Source organism: Typopeltis vanoorti, chromosome 20 (assembly GCF_054136105.1).
Source record: "Typopeltis vanoorti isolate ZY-2024b chromosome 20, IOZ_Tvanoo_1.0, whole genome shotgun sequence".
Taxonomy (NCBI): domain Eukaryota; kingdom Metazoa; phylum Arthropoda; class Arachnida; order Uropygi; family Thelyphonidae; genus Typopeltis; species Typopeltis vanoorti.
In genome coordinates, this window is record NC_143568.1 from 108,997,489 (window position 1) to 109,011,787 (window position 14,299).

The window sequence follows — 14,299 nt, forward strand, 5'->3', positions numbered from 1 at the left end:
ACAATAAACTGTCAGAGTCCTCATGTATTAATATTCTGGATAGTTACAAAATGATTTCTTTCAGTTGCTATTGAATGTTCTAAACACTTCACCAGATCACCAGGTTGTCTTCTTGTAGTGGGAATATTTCTAATGCTAGTTTAGGATGTTATACAGGTTGTAGATGGGTCCTCCACATTCTTGAAATGGTGAGGCCATCATTTTTGTTGAGATTTGGGTTGTGTTTCAGCATTTCACAAGACTCTTTAAATTTTCTCTCAAACCAGGTTTTGGTGCAGTGTAGGGACTTGGTATTTTTCCAGTCAATTCTATGGTATGTTTGGAGTGCATGGTCAGAAAGGCCTGTTTTACCGAAGTGGAGGTATTTAATGTGTCGTTTGTGTTTGTCTTGTCTGATTGGGATAGTTCGCCCTGTTTCCCCTATGTATGGTATGTTACATGTGCAGTGTATTTTGTATACCCCTGGGTGTGCTAGGTGTGGAAGAGGATCTTTAGAGGAACTGAGTAGGTGTCTTAGCTTATTTGGGGGTTTAAAGGTGGTTTTAATGTTGTATTTGCGAAGTGTTCTGTCTATTTTTTCAGAAATGCCTCTAACATAAGAAATGGCAATAGCATTCTTGAAATCTTTTTTGTTCTTACTGGTATCTTTATGGAGGATCTTGTGAATAGTTTTTTTATTGTATCCATTTTTGATAAATGTTTGGTTGATGATTTTGTATTCTTGGTTTAGAGCCTGTTCATTCGAACAAATAGTTGGGGCTCTGTATTTAAGGGTGCTTACGACACCTAATTTTTGTGTTGGGTGGTGGTAAGAATTTTTGTGTATGTATTGGCCTGTGTGTGTAGGTTTGCGGTAAACTGAGAAGGAGAGACAGCCAGAGGGAAGACGTGTGACAAGTGTGTCTAGGAAAGGAAGAGAGTCGTTTTTTCCATTTCAATGGTGAATTGGATACGTTTGTGTTGTTTGTTTAGGTGGCTAAGGAATGTATTTAGAGCTTCGCGGCCGTGGGGCCAAATGGCGAAAATATCGTCGACGTATCTGAGCCAAATTTTGGGCTTTAGACATGCTGTCTCTAGAGCACGTTGCTCAAAGTCTTCCATATAAAAGTTAGCTATTGGGGGAGAAAGTGGTGAGCCCATGGCTGTACCTTCTTTTTGAAGGTAAAAATTGTTTTGCCATACGAAATATCAGGAGCAGAGTATGTGGGCAAAAAGGGCCGTGATGTCATGTGGAAACATATTTCCACATGACATCACGGCTCTTTTAAAACATATTTTATATGGAAGACATCTGAGATTAGCAGAGCTAATCTCAGATGGTATGGCTACTTAAACAGATTAGCTAAACAAGTGTTGTTTGTCAGGATGGCAGGAAAAAGACCAAGATGTAGGTGGAGTCATACAGTAAAAAGTGTCTTAGCAGACAGAAATATAAGATCTGATAATATTGGAATGTTGAAAGATAACAGGCTAATCTGGAGGAAAGTTGTTGATAGGAAGTTAGTAATGATGAAACTTTTCATGTAATACTATCATAAGAGCCTGTACCCCTACCCCAAGTCAGGAATGTGAACCAGTATCTTCTTGAAGATACTGGTCCATGAACTTCACTTGACAAGGACAAGCATCATCATCTTGTAGGATAAATGCCTCCCCTAATGCACCTGCATACGGACAAACATAGGAGTTCAAGACCTTGTCTCTATAAGAAGCAGCAATTTCATGGTTCTGCTAGGGAGCACATTGAGGTTGGTGCATCCACTCAATGAAATGCTTCCCTAAACCTTCACACTATCTCCACTGTAAGTGTCCCTTTCATGGATATTAGAGAGATGACATTTTCTTGGTTCTCTCCAGATCACAGCACGCCTGGCATTGTTTTGTAGAACAAATCAGAACTCGTCTGTAAGCACTACTGATCCCACTGTGCATTTGATGTGGAGTCTGGTCCATTTCAAACGTTCTTGCCTGTGGTGGCGTAGGGATAGGAGTACGCAGACCACCACTCGCAAAACATTTTGTGCACACTGGAAGGAGATACCAATGTTCCTCTAGCTGATACAAGATCAAATCATAGCTGCTTTGGAGTAGTAATCCTGTTCTGACAAGCAAATAATGGTGATATTGGACAGCCACTGCAGTTGTAGCCTGTGGCCTTCATTCACTGTATCTCTGGGATGCTATTGTGACATTTAGAATTGGTTTCTGAACCTGTGAACCATAAAAGAACAAACACGCAACCTTTTGGCTATCCTGCCAGATTTTGACAGCCTCTAGTCTTACAATGACTCATGACTCGCCACGTGAATTCATTGTTTAAAGGATGTCTTGCAGTCATATCCAAGAATTTCGCCATCACGAAATGTGTTGTTTTCACTCCAGACATGAAATGCAAAACGACAATCCAAAATACCGGCTTTTTATGACATGGTCCATTTGCATGCACAACTGAACACACCACATGTTTGTATATGACAACCAGACTCAGCAGCACTTATTAAATAATGTACCTGACTTTCACCCCCCCCCCTCACACACACACAAAGTTATTGTGATTTCTCTCTTTGTTCCTTAATTTATGGAAACCATGTAGTTGGAAATTAATATGGATCTGTATTTAACTTTTGTAGATCTGATAGAGGCATATGATAAGGTGAAAAGAGAAAAGGTGTTCAAAATGCTATAATTACATGCTGTAAATGGAACACAACATTGAGATATATATATATAGAGTCTATATTTGAGTTGCAAGTCAGCAGTTTTAGAATTTAAGGAGGTACAGAATATGGTTTGATGTGAAATCAGGCGTAAGACAAGTGTATACTTTATCTCAACTAAACTATTAGTCATCATCCATATGAATTACATTATGAAGGAAAGTGACATTAAACCTGATATTAAAACTGGAGATGTTAATCTCAGTTCTTTATTTTATGCAAATCATGTGAAATCAGGTGTAAGACAAGGAATATTTAGGAATAATTTATATTCCTAAATAAATTCACTACAAGTCTGCAGGATATTCTAATCGAATAAATGCTGTAATAAATTGGTATGAAAATCAGCAATAAAGAGTAAAAGAAAATGAAAATAGCCATGAAAACATGAACTGCATTCTGAATGGAGAACCTACAGAACAAATAAAAGATTTAAGGTATTTAGGCACAATTTTTAATACGGATAGCAAATTAAATATGGAAATCGACAAGAGAATTAGAAAAGTTTGTATATGATAGGAAGTCAACCAAATAAATTTATATGGAATAAGAAAGAAATTAAGTCAAACACTAAACTAGCTATATACAAGACAGTGTCCAAACCATTAACTTATGGATCCCAGAACTGAGTTAGAAGTAAAACATTTGATCAAAAACTGGAGACCACAGATATGAAAGTTCTGAGAAAGATTAGGGGAGTGAGAAATGGTATCATTGTCAGAATCACATTAAAAATGAGGATATAAAGGTAGGAACTTCACATTATTACCAAAGTGAAAGAGGAAAGTTTAGCAAAATCAAGACCTGAAAGATACTGTAGGAATTGCCCTAGAAGAGTGAAATATAAGATAAGAAAGAATATAGCACACAGTTCTGGCAGTTAACTGCTTAATTTGGAGAAAAACTGTCGACAGGAAGCTGGTAATGATATAAATGTATCATGTAGTAATACATATATATAAATATATATATATACTTTCACACCAATTGCCTCAGTATCCCACAATGCAAAGCATATTTCCTTTCAGGTATATATATATATTGCTATGCATTATAGAAAGGATCACTATCCAGGCTGGTTTTAACCTTCACTTATCGGTGGGTAGCATGAGACAGGAAGATACCAGGATATCAAGATCTCTCGATTTAATTTTTGTCGCACATCCAAAGAAAAGAAGTAGATGGAATGAAACAGGAGGCAGTGAAGTTGGTTCAGTGAGTTTGGATGAATGGGTGAAAATGATCAGCAACGATCTTAAGAAAGGCTGTGACATTTAGGCGGTGTTCAAATAGTATCAGGGTACATAACGTGTGCAAAGAAAACATTGCTCACACCATTACATTTCTGCCACTTGTCTGGGCTACTGCTACGTAGTAGGAAAGGTCTATGGCCTCATGGACCTTTGCCACCATATTCTGTTTTGCCATCAGCATGATATAGCACAAACTGGGACTCGACAGACCAGGTGACATTTTTTCAGTCATCGGTTGTACAGTGTTGGTGATCACATGCCCACTGAAGTTGTATCTTCATGTTATTAGCTGACAACATTGGGATCCAGGATGGTCATCTGCTCCTGTAACCAATTTGTGACAGTATGCAAAGAGCTGTGTATTGTGAGATGATGTTCCAATGTTTGTACTGAGCTGCAATTTGACCATATTGTAATATGCATAAATGATTTATGTATGACCAACCCAAGCCGTATTTTTATTGCTATTTTCAGTTTACAAATTACTTGATAGAAGTTAACTTTTTATGGACAATGCATTTTCATTGTAAGTCCAAGATATATTATAAAATTAATAAACTGCAATTCATTCAAAAGAATCACCTTATTGCTTTAATGTCTATATTTCATAATGGATAAAAACAAAAAAGGAAAGAAGCAAAAAAAATAAAATACGCAAAACATATTTTATTGTGCTTACCTGACAAATAAGGCCACTTGTGTAGGCATGATGATTTTAAATTTTCATCCAGTTTATAGCTGCTAATATTATCTAATGCTTGCTTCCCTGTTTCTAATGCCATGAAACAAATTTCACAACCATCAGAAAATTCTAAAGGATTATAATCATAACTTGTAATTTCATTTTGATATTTCTCTGCTTTTGCAACTAAAGAGTACAATGAATTAATTTTAGAACACTGTAATTTTACCAAATCTAATATGTTGTGAGGTATAAAATCTACTTGTGGAAGAAGTTCTTTGTTGGATGACAATGAAATACCAGTACTTCTGTCTAGTGAGCTTGTTTTTGGTCTATTCTCAACATTTAATAAGCTTGGTTTGTACTTTAACACAGGTTCATATGGCATTCCAGTAATGTCAACTTCATCTTCATAAAATAACCCTGAATGATGACTGTGATGACGATTTACAACGGCACTAAAACCACATGTACATTTATATTGAGGTTCATCATTACTGACTGAAGTTAAGTTGCTTGGAAGATATAAACTTGCATCAGATCCCTTAATGTTCATATTGCATACACAAATAGTACAACTGGCAAAATTATGATCCTTAAATAAGTTTAGTGCAGAATCAGAAAGTATCAGATTTACAAGCAACGAATGAGCTTCTGGAATGGGAGATGTCATGCTACTACTGTCTACTGAATTAAGGTGTTTATTTAAGTATGATGAAACACTTGATGCTGGTGACTGCATGTCACAAGTGGTGGAAACTAATCGCTGATCAACACTGGAATCCGGACCAAAAATAGAAAATATTTTTTCAGCTTCTGATAGTTGTGACCTATTAAAAAAAATAATACAAATATTGTAAAATAAAAAAAAAATACTGAAATAAATTTAATATATTTAATTTTAATTTAAAATATAATATTAAATTAAATTTAAATTTAATATAGTATCAGAATAGAATAAAAAAACTTATACTCTCACAATATACTTATACAACACAGTACACAAAGGTTATTTACATTTACTTTTTTTTTAAATGATTAAAAACCTAATGAGATTTAGTACAAGACAGTCTTTATGATTTTCTCTAACAATGCTTCATTCTGATAATTTCATTTTGTAAACTATTACTGTGTCTTGCTGATTTTCACACATCTCAGAAATTTCATTCTAGTTGTATTTTGCATGCACTTCTTTCTCAATGTCCAGGACTCAGATCTGTATAGAAGAATTATTATTTACTAAATTTAATATTTTTCCTTTCTAGATTTTAGTCTTGGTCTTCTTTATGTTGATCCACATATTCTTGACAAATTTTGTAATTTATTATCCATATCATTACCACAATCATGAGATATCACAGCCTAAATACTAATAACAAAGTTAATAATGGATAATAAAATTATAAAAAATATCATCATTAATTTTTAGTTTTAAATGATGTTCAACAGTGAATGTGGGTAGAATGTCTAATTCAAACCAATGTCTTAGTTTTGGCCAGAGTTCCCCATTCTGAAATTTGCCAACATCACTCCACTTGATATTGCCTATCATTCAAGTTTATACTTCCATTTAGTGTTGAATACAAAAGCCTCTTCTTTTCCCTAATTGTTATTGCCTACATATAACATCTTGTAATCAATGTTTGGAAAGATCTCCACTGTTTCTGTCTTCATTTTGGAAACAATGTGAGATGTATTTGTCATGAAAATTAAATTAGGATATCTGGAAGGAAACTGAAAAGAAAGAGAGTGTGTATTAAATGTTTCAAAAGTGAGTCTATTAGGTGATGAGAACAGAGCAAATGTTAGTAGAGTGGAAGTATCGAGGGCAGACTGGAAAATGTTGGATTAATGTCGAACATGCAGCTGTAAAAATGGAGAGGAACAAAATGGACAAATAGTGAGCTTGAATGTTATCCTTCACAGAACAAAGTGCAAAATTGAAAAACTGCAGAAGCAGCAAGAGATTAGCAGGACTGAGAAGAGAAAAAAGCAGGTGGTCTGAAGTAATAATAAAGATCAAGTGAGTGAATGAATGAGAAAAACAAGTTAAAGAGAAAATTATGTATGGAGACTCAATGATCAGTACTTAATGAAAGTGTAACAAAATCGTAGTTTCCCTGGTGCAAAACACAATATTAGTCAAGCCATCTGGATGCAAAAAAGGTAAGGCAAAAGAACTGTCTTGGTAAGCACAAATGATTTGAGAGGTGAGAAGTATTCTATGAGGGAGGATGTAAAGGAGTTGTCAGAAGAGGCAAAACTGAAGAATAAGAAGATGAAGACTGTAAGTCTCTTGCCATGCTATGATAGAGGTGAACTGAGGAAGAGGGTGTTGCTAGCTAATGAATCAATATGCAGGTTGTGCAGACGGAATGACGTAGGATTTCTGGATCTGTGTTCTGTATTTGATGGAAAGAAGGATTTGTATAATGCTGATGGAATGAATCTAAATGGTTTTGGTGTTAGGTGTCTAAAGAGAGTTTCCTTCAACAAGCATGCTGAAGTACAAATTCAGAAAACTTAAGCAATTAGAGTAAAAGAAGGTGATGTGTGAAGGTGCCCATGAGGTGAATGGGCATGAGTATGACCAAATGCAGAATCTAGTCTCTCAAGCAAAAATATTGAATAGGGTAGTCAGCTCAGGGAGTAAAGGTGGGTGGAGGCCTAAAGGGATGCTGCAGTTTCTATATACTAATGCTGGAAGTATCAGGAACAAAAGTGCAACCTTGCCAAAAAGTTATACACATTAGTGAGACTTAGCTAACAGCAGATGATGTAGTTACAATGGATAGAATGTGAAGGGTTTAGTATTTTCATGGAAGATAGGAAATTGGAGAGATGGATATTGCTGATGACAGCCGATGAATCGGAGCCAAAATGAATAGGATATAGGAGGGAGAGTAGCTGTTCATTTGAAACAGTCTGGTGTGAGATCAAGGCCTGTAAGACAAAATATACAGTTGGGGGTTCCACCGATCTGGAAGACGTGATTCGGCAATTAGTACAAAAAATACAGGTCAAGTGATTATTATGTGGAACTTCAACTATGGAGATATAGACTGGATGGAAGAAAGATCACACGGCAGGAAGGAAATAGAATTTATACATCTACTAAGAGATATTTACTTGAGGCAGCATGTGATGGAAGGGACTGTGGGGGGGGGGGGGGATGAGAGTATTCTCCCTGATCACAGGATCAGAAGAGCCATCCATAACCAAGGTGGCTACATAGCTTCCGATTGGCAAAATTAACCATGTGGTCTTGACTTGGGAGATGGCAAAGTATGAGGAATATTCCGTAAAGAAGAGGAATATGTAAAGCTACAAAGCAGGTGATTATGATAAGCTTATGAATAAGCTTAAACCTGTTTCATAGTATAAGAAAGACACTCCAAGGGAAGGATGTCAGTAGTGCATGGGAGATAGTTAAGGGTCATCCAGAGGAAGCAGTATTAAATGGTATAACTAAGGTAAGAGGGTTAATCAAGTAGAAGTTAGATGAATGAGTAATATCATTAAGAACGAGCTTCAGAAGAAAATGCTGTGTAGGATATATATAAAGACAAAGGTGACCAGCATGACAAGGATGGCAAAATCAGATTATGAGAAGGATCTAGCTGAGAAGGCCCAAGGAAATTCCAGAGTTCTTTGGTTATGTGGCAAGTAAGAGGAAGAATGACTATGGAAGATTAAACTTAATGAATGATGATGGTTACGAGGCGACAGAAGCAGATAAAATAGTCGAGTTACTGAGTGACCATTTTGCAAGGGCATATCATCCTAGTGAGGTTACTGCTTTAATATATGTGATAGACACTAATGTTTGAACAGTGATGGATGAATTGGAGGTTCTTCGGATATTGCAGAATCTCAATGTAAATACAGCTGTGGTATTAGATGGAATATCAGCTTGGGTTTTGTGAGAATGTGCAAGGGAAATGGCAATGCCTCTGACTAGGCTCTTTAATATAAGTCTCAGCTCTAGTAGAGTTCCAAGGGAGTGGAAAGAGGGCAAAATAATTCCCTTGTATAAGAGAGGTTACAAGACTGCAGGAGCAAATTATAGACCAATCAGTATTGCAGGCATAGTGGTAAATGTACTGGAAAAATTGGTCAAAAAGAGAATTCAAGAATGGGCGGATAAAAATATGATACTGTACGAAGAGCAACATGGCTTTGTGAAGGGTCGGTCATCCCTTAGTAATTTACTAACGTCTTATAATAGAATAACAGCTGAGTTGGACAAAGGAAATGGTTACACAATGATTCTGCTGGATTTTGCAAATGGTTTTGATAGAATACAACACATGAAACTGTTACACAAATTAGAACAAACAGGCATGGATATGACACTTGTTATGTGGATAAGAGGATAGCTGCTAGTATCAAAAATTTGTATACGGAGGGGAGAATCTAGGTGAAAACAGGTGACTAGTGGTGGGCCACAGGTTCAGTGCTGGGACCACTACTGTTTTATGTGTACATAAATGATATCGAAAATAACCTGAAGGGAAATATTCAATTGTTAGCTGATGATGTGAAATTAGGTAGAGTAATAGTTAATCAAGGCAATGTGCAGAGCTTGCAGGATGCTTTAAATAAGTTGTCAGCAATGGCAAAAGATAATGGGTGTCAGTTTAATGTGGAGAAATGTAAAGTTAAGCATTTTGGGATAAACAAATTACAAGTTGTGTACAACATTGATGGAACTATACTCCAGGAATCAGATTATTCTATAGATTTAGGGATGGTGGTAGACAGAGTCAAAATTTAGAGGATATATTGCTAAGGTAGCCCATAAAATTACTTGGCTATTAAAGAACATGCTAATCAAGTAGTAAAAAGGAAGTTGTTATTCCTCTTTATAAGGCCTTGATATGTCCACATCTAGACTACTGTGCTCAGGTCTGGTCTCCCGTGTTTCTTGGAGATGAGGAAGTAGTGGAGAAGATTCAGAAGCAAGAAACCAAGTGTGGAATGTTTTCTCCTATGAGTATACATTGAAGGTGTGTGTGTGTGTGTGTGTGTGTGTGTGTGTGTGTGTGTGTGTGTGTGGAGTGCAGAAGTTGGTTGATAGGAGAAAAAGAAAAGGGATATGATAGAAACATTTAAGTTGCTTAAACGGTTTGATAGGATTGATGCAAGGGAAATTTTTCAGCACTTGGCTAGACGGGACAGAACAAGAGGTCATCTCTGGAAGTTGAATAAAGGTGTGGTAAGCAGGGGCATGGGGAGTTGTGAAGGAGTGGAATGGGTTGATAAAGTCAGTGTGAGTGTTTTGTTTGTTAACGGGTTCACAGAGAGGTATGACAGATTGTGTAGATAGTTTGGGTCTCCCACAATGAGTGTTCGACTCCTTGGAGGTGCCTGTACAATAATAATAATAATAAACACCTATTATGAACCAAAACTATGAAAATAGGAAAAATAAACACAAATTAGAAAATTGAAATTGATAGTAAGAATCTAGAGCAAGTAGAAAACTTCATTTACCTCGGAGGAGTAATTGAATACAATGGTGAAATTACAAAAGATATAAACAGACGAATTGGTCAAGCATCCCAACCGTTTGGACGACTTAATAAAATATGGAAGTCAAGAGACATCATGCAAGTAACAAAAGCAAGAATCTATGAGACAATGGTCCTCACAACACTCCTCTATGGAAGTGAATGCTGGAATCTCAAAAAGGCTGAAGAGAAAAAAGTTATTAACTACTGAAATGGGTTGGCTAAGAAGATTACTTGGAGTATCTCTGCTGGATAGACTAAGAAATGAAAACATAAGGAAACGACTAAAACAAGAAATAAGAATGCGATGGTTTGGTCATGTGACCAGAATGGGAACAGAAAGGCTACCAACTAAAGCCTCGAATACAATGATAGAAGGAAAAAGATCCAAAGGATGGCCCAGAATTAGATGGATAGACAAAATAAAAGAGGACCTGAAAACCAAATCACAAGAAGCGACACTAAACTGGACAGAATTGTTCACACTCTCCAGGGATAGACAGAAGTGGAAATAGTTCATTCAGCCTCATTATCATCCACATAGATGATGGAAGAGAGAAGTTGTTGAACCAAACCTTGAAAAACCAAACATTGGGAGTCTCAGTGGCACACTCTGAAGAAGACATTGATTGATTCATCTATGGAAGTATTTGGTGAAGTTGTCTGCAAGGATGGAAAAAGAACATCATGGTGGACACAAGAACTTAAAGAAGCAGTCCTGAAAAAGAAGAAAGCATACCAAAAGTTCCTAGGAAATAAGTTGACCCATGTCCTAAAAGAATAGAGAAAAAAATATAACAGAGCTAAGCAGTGTGTAAAAGTAGCTAAACAAAAGTTATGGAAGACTGGTAAGAATACAGAAAATAAATATCAGGAAGATGGTAAAATGTTCTGGGGCTATCACAGAAGCTTAGAAATAGAGGAAAGAGTACTGTAAAAGGAATCAAAGATGATAAAGGTGCGATAAAAACTGAAGGATCAGCTGTCTGTAGTAATTACTTTGAAAGACTGTTAAACAAACAAAGCAGTGACAGAACAAAATAGAAGAAAATTTTCAATGCAAAGAGGAGTAAATTTCAATACTTCAGTTAGAAAATGGCATCTGAAAACTTGAGACGTGGAAAGGCAGCTGGAGTAGATGATATTCAACCAGAAATGCTTAATTATCGAGGTATAAAAATTTTGCAGTGGCTACAACACATAATTCAGAGGGTCTTTTCAGAAGGTCAAATTCCAATGTAGGAGTAGAGCTCTCATAGTACCATCTATAAAATAGGGAATAATCCATAGTCTATATTTAACTTGTAAGTCAGCAGTTAGAATTAAAGGAAATACAGGAAGATGGTTTGATGTAAATCAGGAGTAAGACAAGTATGTACATTATTTCCCCTCTTATTCATCATCTATATGGATCACATTATCAAAGAATGTGATATTAGGCCTGCTATTGGAGAAGTCAAACTTAGCTCTTTGCTTTATGCAGATGATGTTGTACTCTTAAATGCATCTAGTGCAAGTTTCAGATATTTATATGGAATAAGAGAGTAATTAGCCAAAATATTAGACTAGTAGTATACAAGAGAGTTTTCAAACCAGTTTTAAGATATGGATCTGAAAGTTGGGTTAGAAATAAAGCATCTGAACAAAGACTAAAGATCACAGATATGAATTCTGAAAAAAATTAGGGGAGTGAACTGATGGCATCAATGGTAGAATCATATTAAAAATGAAGATATTAGAAAGGAACTTGATATTATTAACAATCAAGACTGTGTCAGCAGAGCTAAACTGAGGTGGGATGGCCACTTAAATAGAATGGGTGAAGAAAGGTTAGCAAAACAGGTGTTTGATGTCAAGATGGCAGGAAAGAGACCCAGATTAAGACTAAGGTCTAGGTGGATAAATTCAGTCAGAAATACCTTACAAGCACGAAATGTTAAATATGACAATATTGGAGTGCTCACAAGTAACAGATTGATTTGAAGGAAAACTGTGAATAGGAGATTAATAATAATGTTAACTTTATCATGTAGTGCTGATATAGTAACCTGAACACCTTGGGGGTACTTATCAGAAAATTGATGAAGATGACGGTGATGATAAACACTTATTATGAGGCTAACCTGATAAACACCTAGAACAAAAATTAATTAGTTTTATGTCTTCTTTATATATCCTAAAAGAAAAAGAACAAATCATTAAAATGGTTTTAAGGTATGTTCTTCCTTGGGTTATATCAGTACTTTGATATCATTTTTGTTCTAGGTGTTTATCAAAACTTTCCAGCTCTTCCTCGTATACTGACCTGGTACTTATCCACTTCCGCTAGTTCCATTTCTTTTCCATTGATGCTTCTTTTACTGATGGTGCCAATTGTGAACTCTGCTGACATTGGGTTGGGATATGTTCCAAGATTTGTTTCAGTAATTGACTTTTCACTGTTTGTTCTGGTTCCCTGACAAAAACGAGGGTCGTGTCAAATAGGCAATGCCCCAGCTAGCATGAAATTCTGCAATATGGTTTAAGCCAAAAAGAATACAATTTAGTTGGCTAAATCCCAAATTGCTAGCCCATCTTCATTCATTCAGTATCCAGGTAGATACCTAATAGGGTGCACAATTAGAAGGTGAGGATTGGACATTAGGCAATAAGACCTAGTCAGTTCTCACCATTCATGAACAGGCTACGTGGTTGTCTCCTCCCAGTTATTCAGCTTTGACCATTAACGAATTAAAATTGAACTGCTTTCAGGAGAATTGTAGACTCAAACACACGAACATTATTCAAGAAAAAATTACACGTTTGAAAATCAAATCTTGGAGGCTTAGTGGCAAATTCCAAAGAATACACTGATTGATTCAGCCAGAAAGGCTATGGTGAGGATATAGAGGAGAGAAAAATCACAATTCCATAGCAGACTCAGGAAGTCAATGAGGCAGTGATGGACAGGAAGACAACATATGGAATGTTCCTGACAAGTCAGCCAGTCAAACTGTGATCTCAGAGAAAAATGTAAGAAAGTGAAGCAATGTGTAAAAGTACGCAAACAAAAGTCACAGGAAAACACTTTGGTAAGAACAGAGAAATGCATATTAGAGAGCAGACAAAATATTCTGAAGGCTATTGAAAAAAGCACAGAAATGAAGGAGAGAGAGTAATGTAAGAGGAATCAGAGATAAAGATGATGTCTGGGGTGATTACTTTGAAACGATGCTAAAGAAAACAAGCAGTGACATAACAGTGTTAGAAAACATTAAAGAGGATACAATCAGAAGTATATATATATATATATATATATATACACACACACACATATCAGTACTTGAGGAAGTAAACCTGAAATATAGAAAGGCAGCTTTAGTAGATGATATTCAAACAGAAATGTTCAAATAGAAATATATAAGTTTTACAGTGGATATACTGCATAATTCAGAATGCCTCATCAGAGGGTCAAATTCTGGATGATTGGAGTAAAGCTCTCATAACACCTTATTTATATAAAAAGAGAAATAAAACAAAGTGAGAAATACAGAAGATTTCCCTACTGAGAGTTTCTGGTAAGATTTATGCAAGTGTAGATGAGAAACAGCCAAGAAAAATTGTGGAAGAGAAACTGGAGAAGAACAAGCTGCATTTATGCCAAAAATAACAAGCTGTCGGGATCAGATTTTCACTGTAAGACAAATAGTTGAGAAATCATGGGAATATAACAGGGATCTGTATTTAACTGTTTTAGATGTAGAAAAGGAATATGACAAGTTGCTCAGATAAAGGTAGCTGAAAATTTTACAGTTACGAGGGTGGTCTGAAAAGTTCTCGGCCTAACAATGAAAAAAGGAATTTATAATTTCAAAATTATTTTTATTTTTCAACATAATCTTCCTTAAGACTAATAAATTTATTCCAGCGATGCTCCAGTGCCATTATCCCATCCCTATAGTGGTTCTCAGTAAGATCTGAAAAATACCCCTCTACAGCTGTAATCACCTCTTGATTCAAAGAAAAACACTGATCAGCGAGGAAGAATTTTAGTTTCAGGAAGAGATAGAAGTCAGAGGGAGCCAAATCTGGGGAATAGGGTGGATGTTCCAACAATTCATAGTGCAGATCCTTTAATTTTCCCATTGCCAAAAC

At 36.1% G+C, this 14,299-nt stretch overlaps 1 protein-coding gene across 1 annotated transcript in view; it reads right to left on the reverse strand.

The window, feature by feature from the left end:
* The window catches only part of LOC150095783 (mediator of RNA polymerase II transcription subunit 13-like), a 237,279-nt gene that overhangs the window by 33,108 nt on the left and 189,872 nt on the right, over nt 1-14,299 (reverse strand). The window contains exon 15 of the mRNA XM_090409956.1: nt 4,650-5,482. Within this exon, the coding sequence (XP_090266082.1) occupies nt 4,650-5,482 (833 nt within the window). The remainder of the gene's footprint in view (nt 1-4,649; nt 5,483-14,299) is intronic.